The sequence below is a fragment of the Triplophysa rosa genome, linkage group LG3 (assembly GCF_024868665.1).
Source record: "Triplophysa rosa linkage group LG3, Trosa_1v2, whole genome shotgun sequence".
NCBI classification, from domain to species: Eukaryota; Metazoa; Chordata; class Actinopteri; order Cypriniformes; family Nemacheilidae; genus Triplophysa; species Triplophysa rosa.
Genome location: NC_079892.1, coordinates 464,871 through 485,086, shown reverse-complemented (window position 1 = coordinate 485,086; position 20,216 = coordinate 464,871). Strand labels below are relative to the sequence as shown.

Sequence of the window (20,216 nt, the reverse complement as noted above, 5' to 3'; positions counted from 1 at the left end):
CTGAAAAGATGTGTCTTTAATCTAGATTTAAATTGGGAGAGTGTGTCTGACCCTCGAATAGTATCGGGGAGGCTATTCCAGAGTTTAGGTGCTACGTATGAGAAAGCTCTACCCGACGGGTTGGCGACCACTGTTCTAGGTGTTATCAAAAGTCTGGAGTTTTGAGATCTTAGAGAGCGTGATGGGTTGTAGTGTGGTAGAAGCTCTGTTATGTAGGTAGGGGCTAAACCATTTAAGGCTTTATTAGTAATTAAAAGAACTTTAAAGTCAATACGATACTTAATGGGTAGCCAGTGAAGGGATGATAACATTGTGGTTATGTGATCGTATTTTCTGGACCTGGTTAGAACTCTGGCAGCTGCGTTCTGAACTAACTGTAGTTTGTTTATTGATGCTGCAGGACAACCAGTAAGCAGTGCATTACAGTAGTCAAGTCTTGAGGTCACAAATGCATGAATAAGCTTCTCTGCGTCAGCCACACATACAATATTTCGCAATTTGGCAACATTTCTAAGGTGGAAGAAGGCTGTTTTTGTCACATTTGAGATGTGATTTTTAAGTGACAGGTTGCTGTCTAATATAACGCCGAGGTCTTTAACTGTATTTGTTGGAGTAACAGTGCAGCCTTCAATTTGCAGGTTATAATCCGAAATATTCTGCTCATGTGTCTTTGGTCCGATAAGTAATATTTCTGTTTTATTAGAATTTAAAAGAAGGAAATTACAAGTCATCCAATGCTTTATATCGTAGATGCACTCTGCCAATTTGGATAGTTGGAAGGAATCAGGACTACCTGTCACATAAATGCTAAATTTACAATACTTGGTATTTAATGCTAAACTTACATCACATGACAGCAGTTTGAAGTTATGGCTGCACTCAGTGACTTTGATTGGAGGTAGCTGGGTGGGTGTTGTAGGGAGTGGGGGGGCTTGTTGGTTGTGGTTCGGGGAGTTTCATTTGTTGGGACTGTGTGGGTCTGGTCTGGTTGGTCTTGTTTTGTGGTCGATGTCGGACAACAGAGGAATAAATTTAATTATGCCATTACTACTTTTCCCTGGTTGTTCCTCTGTTGTCTGTTGTTGATCACGGAATGGGACCGGGTTAGACCTGCACGGTTTCGGCGGGTGGGGCTTCCTGGGTCGCGGCTCGTGGGCTCTCCCTATTCTTCGTGGATGTTGCTCGGTGGCTTTGGTCGGGGTCACTGAGTGCAGCTATGACACGTCAGAGGAGATCTGGCCCTCCCGGCTGAGCCTGGTTTCTCCCGAGGTTTTTGTTTCTCCATTATTCATCATTGGAGTTTGGGTTCTTCGCCACAGCAGAGCAGTGCAGTGTTGGCTTGCTCACCGGGAGACTGCATTTATTTATTTATTTATTCATTTCTTTATTAGATATTTATTATAATGATCTTGCTTGGTCTATAAACTCCATGCACTGTGCTGTGTTTTACCTTTCTGTGTTTTTCTAATTTGCTCCTGTAAAGCTGCTTTGGAACAATGCACATTGTGAAAAGCGCTATATAAATAAAATTGAATTGAATTGAATTGAATTGAATCATCTGGTCTTGATGAGATATATAGCTGAGTATCATCTGCATAACAGTGGAAGCTAATTCCATGTTTTCTAATAATGTTTCCAAGGGGCAGCATGTATATGGAGAATAGCAAGGGTCCTAAAACCGATCCGATATATAGGTAATCCATAATTTACTTGCGTTAGATTTGATGATTCCCCATTTAAATGGACAAATTGATTTCTGTCTGATAAGTAAGATCTGAACCATTGTAGTGCCTGTCCCTGAATACCTGTATAATTGTGTAAGCGATCTAGAAGTATTTTATGGTCTACAGTATCGAACGCAGCACTAAGGTCAAGCAGGACTAGGAGTGAGATGTTACCTTTATCTGATGCTATAAGCAGGTCGTTTGTAATTTTAACGAGCGCAGTTTCAGTACTATGATGCGGTCTAAAGCCTTACTGGAATTTTTCGTGTATGTCATTATTTTGTAAGAAAATGAGTGGACACTACTTTTTCTAGTATTTTAGACAGGTAAAGGAGATTTGAAATCGGTCTATAGTTTCCTAGTTCATTGGGGTCTAAGTTTGGTTTCTTGATAAGAGGCTTAATGACGGCCAGTTTAAAGGGTCCTGGGACATGGCCTAGATTAATTGACGAGTTGATAATTTTATAAATGGGCTCAATTGCAACGGGTAATAACTCTTTTAATAATTTAGTTGGTATGGGGTCTAATAAGCAAGTTGTAGGTTTAGATGTTGCAATAAGTTTAATTAAATCTTCCTGTTTTATAGGTGAAAAACACTGTAGCCTTTCTTTTGGGGCGATGGTTGGTACTAATTTATAGGACAGACTTGGAGGTTGAGTTTTTACTATTTTGTCTCGTATGTTTTCAATTTTCCCTGTAAAAAAATTCATGAAATCATTGCTACCAAGGTGCGGCGGAATACCCAGGTCAGGTGAAGTCTGTTTATTTGTTAGTTTAGCAACTGTACTAAATAAAAACCTTGGATTGTTTTTGTTAGTTTCTATGAGGTTACGGAGGTGCTCAGCCTTTTCTGCTTTTTGTGCCTTTTTATAACAGTTTGCACTCTCTTTCCACGCAATTTTAAAGACCTCTAATTGGGTTTGTTTCCATTTGCGCTCCAGTTTACGTGTTTCTCTTTTAAGGGCGCGAGTGGTGCTATTGTACCATGGTGCTTTGTTTTTCTCATTAATCTTTTTTGACTTCATAGGTGCGACAGCTTCTAATGTATTATAGAAAATAGTGCCCAATTTGCTGGTCATGTCATCGAGCGATTCTGTATTTATTGGTATGGTTATTAAAGGAGTCAGATCTGGCAAGCTCTTTGCGAAACTATCTTTAGTAGTTGAGGTAATTGTTCTACCCTGTCAATAATGAGTTAAGCGGCTGATTTCTGCAGTGCGCAGTGTACATGTTATAAGATAGTGATCAGTGACATCGCCGCTTTGAGGTATAATATCTATATTGGTTAGATCAGCTCCGTGAAATATAATCAAGTCTAGTGTATGATTAAATCGATGAGTGGGTCCATTGATGTGTTACTCCAAAAGAGTGTAGTAGCTCTGTAAACGCCACTGCTAATGCATCGTTAGCACTATCTACGTGGATATTAAAGTCTCCGACAATTAGTACTTTATCAACGTTAACCAATAGGTCCGATAGGAAGTCCGCAAACTCTTTCAGAAAATCAGTGTAGGGACCAGGGGGTCTATACACAGTAGCCAAAGTACAAGAAAGCAATGATTTTTTACTATCAATTGGAACAATTATGTTCAACGCAAGCACTTCAAATGATTTAAATTTATGCTCCGTTCTCTGAGTTACAGTAAGAAAGTCTTTAAAGATTGTTGCGACACCGCCACCTCGAGCAACCGGACGTGGCTCATGCATATAACAGTAGCTTGGTGGGGTACACTCATTTAGACCGTAATAATCATTTGGTTTAAGCCAGGTTTTGGTAAGGCAAAGTATATCAAAACTGTTGTCTGTGATCATTTCATTTACAATAACTGCTTTTGAATTTAGTGATCTAATATTAAGTAGGCCGAACTTTATGAGTTTATTACATTGTCTTCAGGTTTAATCACGATTAGATTTTTTCTCTGAGATTTGGCTATTTTGTTATTTTGTAGTATTATTCGGGGGACAGACACAGTCTCTATGCATTTGGAAGCAGTAACATTTATAATAGATGAGTGGGAGAAACACAGACTATGGTTAAAGTTTTGACTTACCGCTGGGAGACGTAGTCAAGCGGTGCGTAGCGTCTTTGAGATGTTGTCAGACAGAAGATCCGCTCCGATGCTGCTGGGGTGCAGGCTGTCAGGGCGGAAGAGCCTAGGTCGCTCCCAGAACAGATCAAAATTATCAACAAAGAGCAGCTTCTGTTCAATACACCATGACATCAACCATTTATTTAGAGCAAATAGTCTACTGAATAATAAAGCTGAGAGTGTGCACTTTAAGACAATATCCAGTATATAACTTGAATACATTTTGGTGCACAGCTAAAAGAACAAAAGAAATGTGCCTCTGTCCAAATATTTATGGACCTAACTGAAATGTGCTGCACATGAATGAGTCTGAAGAGCTGTTTCACATGAATGGTCCAGCGCTGCTGGCTCTTCTTATGACTCTGGAAACATCCACACACTCGTTCTCTGTTGTTTTTAAGTTGCATGACCGGCTTTTTTTTTTCTGCTCTGAAATACGGCATCATCTCAGACTTGGACTCAAGGCGTATATTTGGACATCATTGTGTTCTGCCTGACCAGACAGTTTAAATCTGGCGACTCAGTCCAAACACATGCAGATCAGGTTGAACTGGAGCGTCTAGAGTGCTTGTAGAAATGAGTCAGAGTCTGTGATGGACTGGCCATCTGTCCAGGCTTACGATAGTGTGCAGTTAATGCCTTAATGTCTGCAGTGCCTCAATGACACCCTGTTAATATGATTGACGTATCAAAGCAAAATCACTGTGTGTGCAAGAACACTTGACAGTGAAGCTCTTTGGGATTCTGATCTGATGAAAATGAAACTGAATTCAGTATACTTTGTTTCTGATGTTTTGGATAGAATGATACACACTTTTGGGATGGTATAGGTGGAATTCTATATGCAGTAAATAAAAGTAATGACACCAGTGAAACTGTGTGTCTTTAGTTATATGATAGCTTGTCAGTGAATGATGGTGTGCTGCTTGTGTGTTTTAGCCAGAGAAAGAGAAGTTGACCTGTAAAGACAGATTTCCAGCCTATATGACAAACATCATAATGATGTTATTAATGGTAAGTCATTCCTCATATGATGATGCATATATATGAATGAGAGCATGTGTACATGAATTCTGAGGATTTCACTGAACTCTTTCATTCATGGTGTTCACTACAAAAGTCATTTTAACTACTACAGATTTGTTGCCATTGAAAAGTATGTTTTTAGATAAAAATGTGAATTTTGACTTTGAAAAGTCTTTGTGTCAAATGTACGTGAGATGTTCATTAGCGATAGTATCTGTATAAATAAATGTCTGTAAATGGGAAGCCATAATACATGGAATAAACTGTGCATGCAGATTGGACAAATAATGAAATGGGTTACAAAGTGAATAGGCCAGTTACATTAGCTGGAGATGGCTGACATTCACTGGGGGACTCTAGTTGGGAATGAATTTATTTCGAAACCATAGATGCAGAAAATACTACTACATACATTTATGTATGAAATGTGCATAGCATTGGGAGGCTATTACATGGATAAGCAGTTTATTCAACAAGAAAACATTCAGACAACAGATGAATTGTTTCACACTATTGCATTTAATCGACACATTGTCTTTTGTGACTAGAAGTTTCATCACAGTTGACTTTGATAACAGGATTGATGATGGCATAGTTGACATGTTTTCCTGACATTTTGTGCCGGTGAACGGTTTCAAACCACATAAACAAACCCTAAAACTGGATTTCTAAAGGGTTAACAAATGTTTTGAAGGATTTTGTTTGAGACGTTTTTATGTTTGACTGATACACGTCCATCACCGTGCTCAAGAGACACATACTGTATGCTAAGTGTTCAATACATTTTTATCCTTTGGATTGTGTAATATTTTGTGTAACTAATATGTCACATTTTCAGATCGGTGTGACGTTTGCTATAGTGTTTGGTGTGATTTTATACCGGATATCAACCAAAGCAGCTCTTGCTATGAGCTCAAACCCCATGACCCGCTCGAACGTGAGGCTGACAGTTAAAACCACAGCGGCCATCATAAATCTGGTGGTGATTCTCATTCTGGATGAGGTGTACGCCGCCGTCGCCCGCTGGCTCACCGTCCTCGGTCGGTCCCCTTCACGGCTTTCACACTGTCATACATCGCCAAGATCACGTGAAGTTAAACTGTGCTTTCATTATCTCCTCAGAGGTTCCCAAAACAGACAAGAGCTTTGAAGAACGCCTCATCTTCAAAACCTTCATTCTCAAGTTTGTGAATGCCTTCACTCCTATCATATACATCGCTTTCTTCAGGGGCAGGTGAGGAAGAGCTATAAACTCATGAAACCCTGATTCATGCAGATCATATGCGTACATGTGAATGTGCTGTGTTACGCTACAGACTCGGCGGTCGTCCAGGCAGTTATCTCTATGTGTTCGAGTCTTATCGTATGGAGGAGGTAAGACAGAGACGTCACTGACAGTACAGTCTGATGATGATGATGACAATGATGAATGACATCATTGTTGTTTTTGTGGGATCAGTGCGCTCATGGTGGCTGTCTGATGGAGCTCTGCATTCAGCTCAGCATCACCATGTTGGGTAAACAGCTCATCCAGAACAACCTGTTTGAGATCGGCATCCCGTGAGTGTCCTCCTCCGGCTGTATTTCATCCGTCATACACACATCTGCATTCACTCAGTCTTTCCTTCTGCTCTTACTGCAGCAAACTGAAGAAGTTGATCAGGTACATCAAGTCCAAGAGAGCATCTTTCCAGCAGGAGGAATACGAGAAGAAGTTGCAGCGTTACGAGACCGATTATTTCCTCGAGCCCTTTGCGGGCCTTAGCCCCGAGTACATGGAGATGAGTGAGTCACATCCCTTTCTGTAGACATCTGTATGTTTTCATCCGTTTCTTATCATTTTCTATTTGGTTCAATGTACTGTAAGGGTTAAAAGTGACGTCTGGACAGAATGTCTACGCTACAATCACAACCCAGTTCAGCTCTTCTCTTCTCTCTGTGTACAGCGGCGTTTTAAACTCAATTTGTTTCTGCAGTAATTCAGTTTGGATTCGTGACTCTGTTCGTGGCGTCTTTCCCTCTGGCACCGCTGTTTGCTCTCCTCAACAACATTATAGAAATCCGTCTGGATGCCAAGAAGTTTGTGGCTGAGCTTAGACGTCCCGATGCAGCCCGAGCCAAAGACATTGGTCTGTATTTACAGTACATATCAGAAGATATGAGAACTGCGGTTTAAGGGACATTTAAGTATGACATGAATTTGAAACGTCACATCATGATCTTCTTCTTGATATTTTCACAGGAATCTGGTACAATATACTCAGAGGAGTGGCTAAAGTGGCAGTTCTTGTCAATGTAAGGTGGCTCATGTGCTTTCACTGTTCATTTGTTGCTCGTAAAACTGGGAATCACTTTACTCTCAATAACTGTTATCAACCAGAACAGACATTAGGACCCATTGATGTGAACATTCTTCAGTAACGTTTGATTTATCATGAACATGTTTTCAGTAATGTGTTATTTAAAAGTTACTCCATCGATGAAACGATCCTTCACAAATGTGTTTTGTAGGCATTCGTGATCTCCTTCACATCAGATTTTATTCCACGGCTGGTCTATCAGTATATGTACAGTCCAGATGGCTCGATGCACGGCTTTGTCAACCACACACTCTCATATTTTAATGTCAGTCACTTTCAGAACGGCACCGCCCCGCTGGAGCCCTTCTACCTGGGTGTTCTTGTGGACATCTGCAGGTACTGTAAGAGCAATGATGCAAGGAAACCTTCAGCTCTGTTCGAATGTTTTTGTTTTCATTGTTTGATGCACAAATGCTCATTGTTGGGTTATCTTTTCTTTTAATTGAATTGAGGACAAATATGTGCATATTCATTGGATTTTTCTTTTTCTGAAGGTATAAAGACTACAGAGAGCCTCCCTGGTCTCCAACACCTTATGAAATCTCCAAACAGTTCTGGGCCGTGTTGGCAGCTAGACTAGCGTTTGTCATTGTGTTTCAGGTCAGTAAAACATACACAAGGTTTAAAACAAAGATTAATGTTAACTGATTCATATTAAATTCCCTTTAATGAACCACAAAACAGTGCAGAAAAAAGTGAAGCGAAAGTGACCTATTTGTCAGATATGGTGACCCATACCCGAAATGGGACCTCTGCATTTAACCCATCCAGTGAGTAGTGAACACACGTACACCCGGAGCAGTGGGCAGCTATCACTGCAGCGCCCGGGGAGCAAGTAGGGTAAGGTGCCTTGCTCAAGGGCACCTCAGTCGTTACCCGCCAGCCCTGAGAATCCAACCGGCAACCTTCTGGTCACGAGTCCAACTCTCTAACCATTAGGCCATGATTCTTATTAATATTCATAGTTTCAGTGCAGCAGCACCTCAAACGAGTCACGATTCACATTATTAGTGCAGAAACTCTGTAAGTGACTAGGTGCGTCCCAAATTGCGCACTATTCTATGCCATTTTGTAGTATAAATAGTAGTGATGCACTCATTCAACCAAAAATTCTTCATGCACTAAACAGTCACAGTTTTGTTTACATAGCGTAAAAGAGACGTGGCTATCAGATGTTTCTCGAGCAAAGTTCTCCTGCGGAGTGATTACGCTTATATCTGATGGTGCCTGAAGTCATGCTGGGCAAAACAGATGGAAATTACATTAAATGTACAATGTACAAATAGATTTGAAATAGAAATGGCAGACGTTATTTGCCCTCGTCTGCCATTTGGAGCTTGTGATGAGGATGAGATGTCTGTCGCTGCATCTCATAAAGCTTAGGCTTTGAAGGTAATGCACGAGGATGGTTCCAGCCCAGCACAAATGCAAGAACTACATGCGTCAGGAGTAAACTGTAGGAATAAAATAGCAGACTCACTGAACTAACTAAATAAGCTCTTGTTTCACTCGACATTCTTCAATCCTTTACACACATGATAATGCTGACATTTACAGTTACTTACCTTTTAAAATAGAGAACATTATGTGATGACATTACATTATTAGCGGCTCTAACAAGAACCGTCCTAGCGCACCTCTGTGTGTATCTGCCTGTGTTGTGCACATAGATATAAAATCATCTTTTTATTTCATTGGCGGTTGGCAGTAAAATGAAATCACCCAAATTGTCATGTCATTTATTTTTGCATTAATTAGGCTGTATTGTTTTAAATCAGCATTTGTTTATTAATCTAATTTGAAATATGTTATTCGTGATAGGTAACGTAGTATTCTATTTAATTCAAATTTTTACCGTTATTATGTGAGGTAAAATAAGTTTAAAACAAGAATGTTCACAACACTTCAACACAACTTTTTCTCACAAATTTAAAGGCTGCTATTGGACCATTGAAAGTAAACGTCATATTATGCGACTATGCATTACTTTACAGAGAGCTTACGAACTACTAGCTACGTTCTGCCTTAAGACCAAATGGTGCAACCGAATAACATACAGATTTAGTCACAAACTAGCTAGTAGTTACTAAGCCTCTAGTGTGGACTTTACATTCACATTTAGGAAAGAACTTACGAATGGCTGGTGCAACCCTATCCTGGCCTCTGCACGTGACGCGGAAAAACTGGGTCTTTCACCTTCTGTGATAGACGTGCTCAGGCTAGAGATCCCTCAACAAGACGGGCCTTTGCCTCGGGGTGGCGTCTGTGGGGAGGACCCTCAGAGATGTGCTGTCTTTCCTCCAGGAAGGTTTACAGAGACAACTGTCTCCCTCCTGATCTGAAAGGTGTGTGGATTCTGTGGCGAGAAGTATAGGGTCCCCTATTATCATCATCAACATAACATTAAAGTGACTGACAGAAAAGGGAACGTCTCGGTTACGTATGCAACCTCCATTCCCTGATGGAGGGTAGAGGTCTACATTCTGGTCTGGAAGAGCCGCAGGACTCGCGGGACCCGATACGGATTCTTGCGGCACGGGATTCAATTCTTTGGATAAAAGACGGTAGCGGTCGGAAACTCTGGTACTATGGACGGGAGCGGGTCTGTGGACGGGTGCCCACTCCCGACATCTTTCTAACTGACCACATGTAGAGCCTGATCTCAGGAATGTGTTATGCATGTGCTGCGCGCGTGGACCAGTTCTTACTCCGTTATAAGTTTAATTTGCACGCGTCAGCCCCCAGACAGAGCGGACAGGTCGCCGAGTGCACCTTAGAGAAGAGAGAGTGAGCATTCGTGTTTTTTAGAGGGGATACGTCCATCAGGACATTTCTTTATGGAAAGCCGTTTTGGTCATATTTCGCCATCAACCAGAGACACCTGGTGTTCAGAAGACGCCTGGTTTTATGGCATTTAAGACATACAGACGCCGCAAAGTATGGCGTTTTGTAGCGCATGCGTTGTATATTACGGCGTTTTTGCCATAGAAACGGTGTTAATAACGGCATTTTAAGTGCAATGCGAAGTGCAACCGTTTGGACTTCCATAGTACGCCGCTTCCGTGTAACAAAGACGCCGTAAAAAGCGGTGTTTTCTATAATAGTAAAATCAGCCCCGCCTTTTCTACACAGTCCAGCCCCTTCAATGAACAGAAGACCTGTGTAGTAGAATGTTGATCTGAATAACGTTTCCTGTTTTTAACTTTATTGCGAATAATGTTCGCCATTGGGCACGTTTTTCCTCCTTTTCGTTTATCACATGTGCACAAACGGCATATTTTTTAGAGTATGCGCGTTCATGACTCTGTGTACGTTCATGTTTGTAAAATGCATTGACTTCTCACACAAAGGTGTCAGCCTCGGTAGCGCAGTTGACCGCGTGTGCGGCAGCAACACTGTATCGCTTTTAACGACAGGAGTTCGACTGCGCGGTCCGACCATAATTTTCGTTCCTTTTGCGTTGGTTTATTGGGTCATGTTTTTAAATGTCGGAACTAGTGTTGTTTTTGGTGGCCTGTTTTAATTTTAGTTTTAGTGTAGTCTTTGTGTCAAGCTGTCATTTTAGTTTTTATTAGTTTTAGTCACGTTCATACTCTTTTTAGTCTAGTCAAGTTTCAGTCGACTAAAACTCTGAGCATTTTAGTCTTATTTCAGTCAGAATTATCCATGACTATTTTCGTCTAGTTTTGGTCGACGAAAACTGATGACATTTTAGTCTAGTTTTAGTCAATCTCTTTTTAGTAATGCAATTCTATATAACCCAATCAATTAGTACCTAGTAGTATAGACGAAACCAAAATTTTCTTTTAGCCAAACCCATTTCAAACAAGATTATCTTATTATATTATCGTTACCTTATTGACTGAAGAATACATCTATTCCAGACACGGTAGACGCTCTAATTTGAATTTATGGCCATCGGTAGGGGTGGGAATCTCTAGGCACGTCACGATGCGATTCGATTACGATTCAGAGGGCTGCGATGATAAAACGATTCTTGATGCATCTTTTTTCCTATACAAATTTTCCTTTTCTTGCTGTGTGACTATTAAAATCAAAGTATTTGTAATTACCCAGACCGATTTTACCTCCAATATCCTTTATTAATAAAACAAACGGAAGTGATTTCGCAAGTCAACTGGAAGGTTACATTTGCCAGCATTGCAAAGAACCAACAGGAGAAGAGTGACGGCCCTCAGTGCCCTGTAGTAGCATACAGAATGCAGTAAATTAATGCAGACTTTTTTTGCACATAGCACTGGTGCTAGAGAGGTTTAAAGTTTGGTAGCACAGGTAAGAGTGCTACAAACAGGAGCACAAGTATAAATCGTCGTTTATCGTCATTAAAAAAAAATGATGCAAGTGCAGTGCATCATGAAAAAGCAGGTAACTGACAAAAGACATTCATGTTGCATACAGATGGATAAATTAGGGCCATATAATTGTTACACTACCTAAATTTGTTTTCATTTTTCTCATTTGTGTGTTTTTCCTTTTTTTACTATACAATAGTGGTATATTTGTCCACATAAATGACTGTAGTATACCATAGTATTTACTATAGTAAATTGCAGTAAAATTCTTAAGATACTGTCGTGTTTTTGAACTTTACTATAATATACAGTGTTTATCGATTTACTACAAGGGCACTCCAATTTCAATAGCAAATACTATAGTTCACTAACGTATTTTTTGTCTGAATGTTCAATTTAATGGGACTTTTATTTTGACGGGTCTTTGGGAAGACGCTTGAGTTTTTGTGTTTGCCGATAGCTTCACTCAAACAGTAAATGCTCGTAAAATAACTCTCCGAGTAACTCTGGAGATGAAGTTCATGTGTTCATATCCTCTGTAGGGTATGGTCGGATCAAAGTTTACCATCTGTGATCGTAAAACACAGCAACCTCTCAGCAGGACTACGACCAGGCACCAACAAGTCTGGCCAAATGTCCTATTCTCAACACCTTCATCTAAACCAGGACAGATTCGGATACTCTCCCCTAGACTTCAAATGAGGTTCTTGGGGGAGGACAGGACTGTTCACCAAAGTGAGAAAAGCCATGTGGCCCCCAGGGACTGAGTGTCACGATTGAGGTGCAGAGAACCCAGATGCAGGCAGGCGGTGGGTAAGGGGTTAACAAAAATACTTTATTTTACAAAACAAAAAGACAAAGCAAACACCCACGATGGGGATATAAACAAGAAAACAGGAAGCAGACAAGACGTAGACTAACTAAGACTAAACTAAAATAAACAACACTGGTCAAAAGCTAAACTAAAGACTTACTAAACTCAACTTGACAGGGGTTTTCACAGACAACAGGAACACAGCACACATGGCAGACGAAAGGCACTCGACGAAACCATACACAACGCAATACTGAACAGAGTACAATCCAACAGCACAAGACAAAGAAACATGAGGGTATAAATAGGGAGAGACAAACGAGGGATAACGACACGGGGCAGGTGTGGGTAATTAAACACTCCGGGAAAGATAACGAGGAAACGAGATGGCGGGAACAGAGACGAGACACTGGAGAGAATTTATATTATTGTCAAAAGGACAATAATATGTTTCTCTCCACACATAACCAAAGGCTTTGCCATGACTCTGCTACAGGACCAAGAAAAACATGACTAAATGAAGCAGAGCCATGACACTGAGAGCCTCAAAGTCTTCCAAAAGATTCTCTCTTTCTTGTTCCTTAGCCACAAAAGACTGGTTTAAACTGTATACACATGAATCTCCACACTGTATGCTTGCCTCTGTTATTCTCCTTCACCTATAACCTCAAAGGCATATGTGCTTAGTGGTATTCTGTGTATATTTACATTCTTGTCCTAACTACAGGTCAATGTAATTGTAACCCCTTCATGTTTCCCTTTTCATGTCTTAGAATATGGTGTATAGCACAGTAATGTATTTTATACCATACTCATTTTATTCTATTCTAAGTCTATTCCTGCTCCAAGCTCCCAGGCGACCATGAACGCAAATGAGTTAGTGTGCCGGACAAAGAAACATGTTTTCGCTCCCAAAACTAAAAAAACATCTGAACACGCAGGAAAGCTTGCTCTTTTGTGTATGTTCGTTCGCTTGGGTGCGTTCGCGCTCGTGCGCATTCGCTCGCTCGTGTTCTGTCAACCTCTCGACACCTGCCTCTCCTCAGAGACAGCTTTCTTCAGGCAGTTTTGCTTCAAACTAAATCAACGGACTCACGGCCCGCTCTGAACGCATCAGGACCCTTTGATACGCGCGCCAGCACGTGTCCCGAGAAACAAAGAAGCCAATGCAAGTATCTGAACTATTGCTAACCAGTTGCGAATAAGCTTTGCCCCTTTTAAATAAGGAGATTTGTCCTTGATGGTTCGTGCAGATGTGAATAGCTGATTTAATACTGCCTTTTTCTTTGCTTTATCTATTTCTTTCATTCGCTACTGTTTTACGTTTTTATGTTTGTTTGTTAATGTTTGGTCTTTGTTAGTAGTTGGTTTTAGTACCCCCGTAGTGTAGATAAATAAACCGCATGTGTATCCACGCTCGAATTGTTTCTGTGTTTATTTATCACATATCAAGGTCACTTAAACTGCTTGATTTCGTTAAGATTTCTGAAGTGGTACTGTACTACAGTAAGAATATTGTTTTTCCAGGCCAGGGGAGTAATATTTCTTAGAGTTAATATACGACCTGCTGATCACTCGCTGGACGAGTACATTTTAGTTTGTCGCTGTTATTAGCTCTGCTGCATCAGGTTAAAGTGTATAAAATAATTAATGGTTAATCACAATTAATTATACGTATGTTGCTGTGGTTAAATTCATAGTTTCCCCGAAATACACTACACCTCATACAGTGCAGACGCAGATAAATCCTCGACCATCACTCGTGTTGTATGTTAAACTGTGCACATAATTCACTCAGTCACCCAGAACAGCCAGATGACATTTAAATAACAGGATTCCGCTCCCCTCTAGGTTAAAGCATCAGACGAAATAACGTTATAACATTTCGTCTCATCTCGTTTTGTTCTGAACGAGTTTGAACGAAACTCGAAATGAAATAAAATCATTATTCACACACAGTCAGCTAACTGTGTAGAACGTATACGGTATATGCAACACAAAAACACTGGATATAGGTTATAATACGCTCCATCCACATCGAGCAGAGTTTCTTTATTGAAAATACACGTGTGTAAGTGTAAGTGAGTTCGAACCTCTCCTTTGCCTCTTTTTCCCATCACACATCAGATCGTAAAGGCATTTATTTGCAATAAAATTATGAGATTATGGTAAATTTAGAATTGGGTAGGTTTGTTGTCAGTTGGCGTCCATTTAATGATTTAAATATTATAGTCAATGCAAGTTTATTTATATAGCACATTTCAAACAGGTAATGGTGATTTACATAGAAATTACAAAAAAAGAAGGATACATAATGCATAAGAGATCTTTAAAAAAAAGTTAATTATTTTAAATCACACATACTTAAATTGAAAATAACAACGATGAGGAAATAAAATGTGCATAATTATCATACAACTGAAGGAAAAAGAGGACAAATGCACAACTAAACAATTGTGTTTTTAACTGTGTTTTAATTGTGTGACCGCCTTGGAGAAGCGATTCACCACTGTGAGAACCACTGTGTTACCTTCGGAGGGGGGAAGCCCAGTGACAAAATCAAGAGCAATATGTCACCAGGGGCGGGTGGGGATGGGCAAAGGACGAAGCAGACCAGCGGGAGTACAGTTGAGCGGCTTGCATTGAGCACACGTGGGGCAGGCCGACACAAACTGTCTGACATCAGCAGCCAGGGACGGTCACCGGAAACATTGACGGATGGCAGTCAACGTTCCCCGAGCTCCTGGATGGCAGACTAACCTGGATGAATGGCCCTGTCGAAGGACCTCAGGACGCAGCGCAACCGGCACCGGCAACCTACCCCCTGGGCACTCTGCCGGCACTTGCACCCCTCGACCGGCCTCTATAACTCACCGCTCGATACCCCAAGAGAGGGCCCCGACTACCACCCTCCTCGGGAGGATGGTCTCGGCCGCAAGTTCCCTCTCTGGGGTCTCGAACAGACGCGAGAGGGCGTCAGGCTTAAGGTTCTTGGAACCAGACCAAGAAGGGCTGCGCTGCTCCCTCCAACCAATGATGCCACTCACCCAAAGCCAGTCTTACCACTAACAGCTGTCGAATACCGATGTCATAATTACGTTCTGCAGGGCTAAGACGGTGTGAGTAAAAGGCTCAGGGATGCACTTTCCCATCAACAGGGGATCGTTGAGACAGAACTGCGCCAACCCCGACATCAGATGCATCGACCTCGACAATAAATTGGTGGACAGGATCTGGAACAGACAAAACAGGAGCAGAGACAAACCAGGACTTTAAGCAATCAAAGGCAACCTGGGCTTCATGATTCCACCTGAACGGCACCTTAGTGGAGGTCAGTGCCGTAAGGGGCGCTGCAATGAGACCAAAGTTCCTGATGAACCGCCAGTAGAAATTGGCGAAACCCAGGAAACGTTGGAGACCCTTACGAGAGTCGGGGACAGGCCATTTGGCGACAGCTCTTATCTTGTCAGGATCCGCCTTGATACCGTCGGAGGAGATAATGTGACCAAGGAACGTGACAGACGCGGCATGGAATTCGCACTTCTCCGCCTTAACGAATAGTTGATTCTCAAGTAGGCGTTGGAAGACCCGTCTAACATGCTGGGTGTGTGCCTGGAGAGAAAGGGGAAATATTCAAATGTCGTCCAGGTACACAAAGACAAACTTGTTAATCATGTCACCCAGAACGCTATTGATGAGGTCCTGGAAGACGGCAGGAGCATTAGTTAGACCGAAAGGGAGAACCAAATACTCGTAATGTCCCGTAGGTGTATTAAAAGCCGTCTTCCACTCATCACCCTCCCGAATGTGGACGAGATGGTATGCGTTGCGGAGGTCTAGCTTAGTGAAGACCCGGGCTCCCTGTAAAAGTTCAAAGGCAGAACACATGAGAGGTAGGGGGTACCTATTCTTAACAGTAATGTCGTTCAAACCTCGATAATCAATACAGGGCCAATCAATTCTCGACGAAGAAGAACCCCGCGCCCGCCAGGGAAGACGAGTGTCGGATGAGCCCTGCCAAGAGTGAGTCTTGAATATATTTGTCCATGGCCTCTCTTTCAGGAGCAGACAGGGAATAGAGACGACCCTTGGGCGGAGAAGAGCCTGGGAGGAGGTCAATGGCGCAGTCGTAGTGGCCCGGGACTTACTGAACACAGTACAGAGGTCGTGGTACTCTACCGGAACACCGGAGAGGTCAGCGGGTTGCACCTGCGGATTACAAGACACAGAGACAGGAGACGAGGCAAGACCAAGACAAGACACACGACAAGATTGGCTCTGGGCTAATAGAGAATTGGTCTTCCAATCCACGTGAGGATTGTGCTGAACGAGCCAGGAATGCCCCTGAACTAACTGGTTCCCCGGGGCATCCAGGATGTACAGCACAATGCTCTCGTGGTGGTTGCCAGAAAGAAGCAGACTCACACAAGGGGTGACGTGGGTGATAATGGAGAGGCGACTGTCCACCAAAGACCAGGCCTCCACCGGTTTATCCAGAGGAATGGTCGGAATCCCCCATTCTCTGGCAGCAGCGGTGCTAATGAAGTTGCCTTCTGCTCCAGAGTCAAGGAGGGCGGACCCAGAATGAATGGCCCCCTGGAACTGGAGGCGACATGGTAGAAGGGTCCGACTCGAGGGAGAGGTTGAAGGGGAGATGGCGCCCACCAGGACTCTCCGGGCTACTGGCGGGCTTCGGCTTTTACCGGATATTGCAAGGCGAAGTGGCCAGCCTTGCCACAATATAAACACAAACCCTGGGCCAGGCGCTGCTGCTTCTGTACTGGGGTTAGGCGTAGGTGGCCCAACTGCATGGGTTCGACATCGGAAGGTGGACTCCCGGGAAGAGCAGGACCAGATGTGGCTTGAGCACATTTACCGGGCAATGGGCGCCATGGTTGGTTGGCAAGGCTGCGCTGGCAGCGGCGAGACAGTCGGCTTTCAATCCGCACAGAAAGACTTATCAGAGCGTCAAGCCCTGCTGGTAATCCAGAGGTGCCAGTTCATCGGTGACGGCATGGTCTAAACCATCCAGAAAGCGTGCGCGCAGTGCGTTGTCGTTCCAGTCGCACACAGCTGCAAGAGTCTTGAGTCGGATGGCATAGTCTGTAACAGAGCGTCCATTTTGTGTCAGACGAGCCAGTTCGGCGGCAGCCTCATCCCCTTCCGTCTTAGAGCATGCATGTCGATGCAGGAAGAATAAATGCAAATCTCTCGACCCATTCATCTCGGAAAACATGGTTTTTAGCGTCAACTTTTCTAACTTTTGAAAAGGACATTGTTTTTCAGTCACTGACAGTTACATCTGTCTGCGCGCTGTGCAGCGAGTCTGTCTCGGCTCTCTTCACTCATCGACATCTGAACGTAGCAACAGTGCGCATATGTTAACTGTCCGTAGCGCCGTAGGACCCAAACTGCTACTGAGCGGACCTTGATGTGCCTGGTATAAATTTGATTGCATTAGAAAATAATGTTAGGCGTTCGTTTATTTATTACGTCCAAAGGCTTTGAGGTCTGGACGGACGCATCTCGTGGTCCGCATTCGGACCGGAGTCCGCTAGTTGGTGACCCTTGCTATGGGCTATCCTTTTATCATGAAAGGAAAAATGTTTCGTTCTAATTGCACCTTTGCTGCTTGTTGTTCTGTATTTACCAATAAATAAGTTATAAAAACAGGCCTATATTTTCCTTTAAAATGCCGTTTTTGTCATCTAAAAAAATCTATATAATAATAACGCAACAATAGCTTTTTTTGTCAGCATTTCCCTTATTGTATCTGTATGTGAAAAGTCTCCATCATGTTTAGATTTTTGATCGTCAAAAGCTTATAGCATTTTATACTGAATGCATGCAGCATGTACGGTCTATATGTAAATAGAAAAACAAACGCATTCGTATGGGAAATATTTTTTAATCAATAAAAACATACTCACAACAGCCACTGTAAAGTAAGCAGACTTAGCCCACAGCTGTTACATGCATTAAGGCCTTACACCGGTTGGCTTGTTAATAAGCGTTTCTTGTCATTTAATCTGTTGTCAGCAACAGGGTAGTATTCCGACATTTAAAAACGTGACCCAATAAACCAACTCAAAAGGAATGAAAATTATGGTCGGACCGCGGAGTCGAACTCCAGTCGTTAAAAGCGATAGAGTGTTGCTGCCACGCACGTGGTCAACTACGCTACCAAGGCTGACACCTTCGTGTGAGAAGTCAATGCATTTTACAAACATGAACATACACAGAGTCATGAACGTGCATACTCTAAAAAATATGCCTTTGTGCACGTGATAGATGAAAAGGAGGAAAAACGTGCCCAATGAAGAAATATCACATAATGAAAGTCTAAACATTATTCGCAATAAAGTTAAAAACAGGAAACGTTATTCAGATCGACATTCTACTATACAGGTCTTCTGTTCATTGGAGGGGCTGGACTGTGTAGAAAAGGCGGGGCTGATTTTAATATTATAGAAAACGCTACTTTTTACGGCGTCTTTGATACATGGAAGCGCCGTCGTTTACCGCGTACTATGGAAGTCCAAACGGCGAAATGAACGGCGTTTGGCATTGCACTTAAAACGTGGTTATTAACGACGTTTCTACGGCGAAAACGCCGTGATTTACGGTGCATGCACTGCAGAACGCTGTACTTTGCGGCATCTGTAAATCTTAAACGTCGTAAAACCAGGCGTCTTCTGAACACCAGGCGTCTGGTTGATGGCGAAATATGATGATCAACTATATTGTGTATTTTGTATAAATTGTATATTGCCATTATGATGGCTTTACATATTTCGGTAACGCTTTAGATTACGGCCCAATGTACTGCATAATTAAACAGAATTTACAGCGTAACAAATTGTAATAATGTACGTCTACAGTATATATCTGTAGGTAAAGGGGAACAATATGCAAAGTTTGGGAAATAAAGAAAATAAAAAAAACATTTATACTTTAAGTATTTTAAAACTAAGGAGTAACTATTTTAATATAACGTGGTATGCATGACCTGCAGTATGCAATACAACAGGGTTTTATAGGGTGAACACACACTACATTTTTGTAATCACAATGTACCCATAAATAAGCTACTGTGGACATCAATTAAGTACGGGGTTCTTATTTTATTTTAGAAAACATGAAGTGGAAATTATGTGTTCCGTTTTTGTGCGAGCAAAACAGCAAGAATGAAGCACGCAGACTGTCTGTCAACTGTAAATTTGACTTTTTAGTTTTTACCTTAGGATACATTTTTATTTGATTGATTTTATGATTGTTTGTCACAAATAATTTATTTTAATTATGATTTATTATGAGTTATTTTAATGAGTTTTAATGTGTAACCTGCAAAATCAATGTTGATATTTTGAGACTATAATCAATTTCAAGAGTGGTTTGATTTGGATGTTTATATGGCATGCAGTTCCCTCATAAATATTTTTTGACTTACCCCTTTATTCCCCAAATTTTACATATTGTTCCCTTTTATCCAGTGCTCGAATTGAATCAAGTCTTATGGGGGTCCCCACCATAAGACTTTTTTTGGTGGGGGTGGGGGTTAGTCTCGCAATATACAATTTATACAAAATACACAATATATTTGATCATAATATGCATAACTATATACTATTTATTAAAAACAGGCTTACATAAAAGAACAGGCTTTTTTACTGTATTTTGGATCAAATCAATGCAGGCTTGCATTTCCTTGTTGTGCTATACACAAATCACAAAAGTTTGTAACTAAGCCGTTTTGGGTCACCATTGAGTCCCATACTAGGACAAAAGACTACTATGGGAGTCAATGGTGACCCAAATTTTTTTCATTTTTGGGTAAACTATTCCTTTAAAGACCTTCAACACTTTTATACCTATAATAAGTTCCACTT

The 20,216-nt window shown here is 41.7% G+C and overlaps 1 protein-coding gene across 3 annotated transcripts in view; it reads left to right on the top strand.

The window, feature by feature from the left end:
* The window catches only part of LOC130552198 (anoctamin-1), a 148,876-nt gene that overhangs the window by 118,525 nt on the left and 10,135 nt on the right, over positions 1 to 20,216 (top strand). For all 3 annotated transcript variants that reach the window (XM_057330387.1, XM_057330386.1, XM_057330388.1), the window contains 10 exons: positions 4,754 to 4,828; positions 5,679 to 5,880; positions 5,963 to 6,074; positions 6,157 to 6,214; positions 6,300 to 6,400; positions 6,483 to 6,625; positions 6,817 to 6,969; positions 7,083 to 7,135; positions 7,352 to 7,536; positions 7,695 to 7,800. In XM_057330387.1, coding sequence (XP_057186370.1) covers positions 4,754 to 4,828; positions 5,679 to 5,880; positions 5,963 to 6,074; positions 6,157 to 6,214; positions 6,300 to 6,400; positions 6,483 to 6,625; positions 6,817 to 6,969; positions 7,083 to 7,135; positions 7,352 to 7,536; positions 7,695 to 7,800 — 1,188 coding nt within the window. The remainder of the gene's footprint in view (positions 1 to 4,753; positions 4,829 to 5,678; positions 5,881 to 5,962; positions 6,075 to 6,156; positions 6,215 to 6,299; positions 6,401 to 6,482; positions 6,626 to 6,816; positions 6,970 to 7,082; positions 7,136 to 7,351; positions 7,537 to 7,694; positions 7,801 to 20,216) is intronic.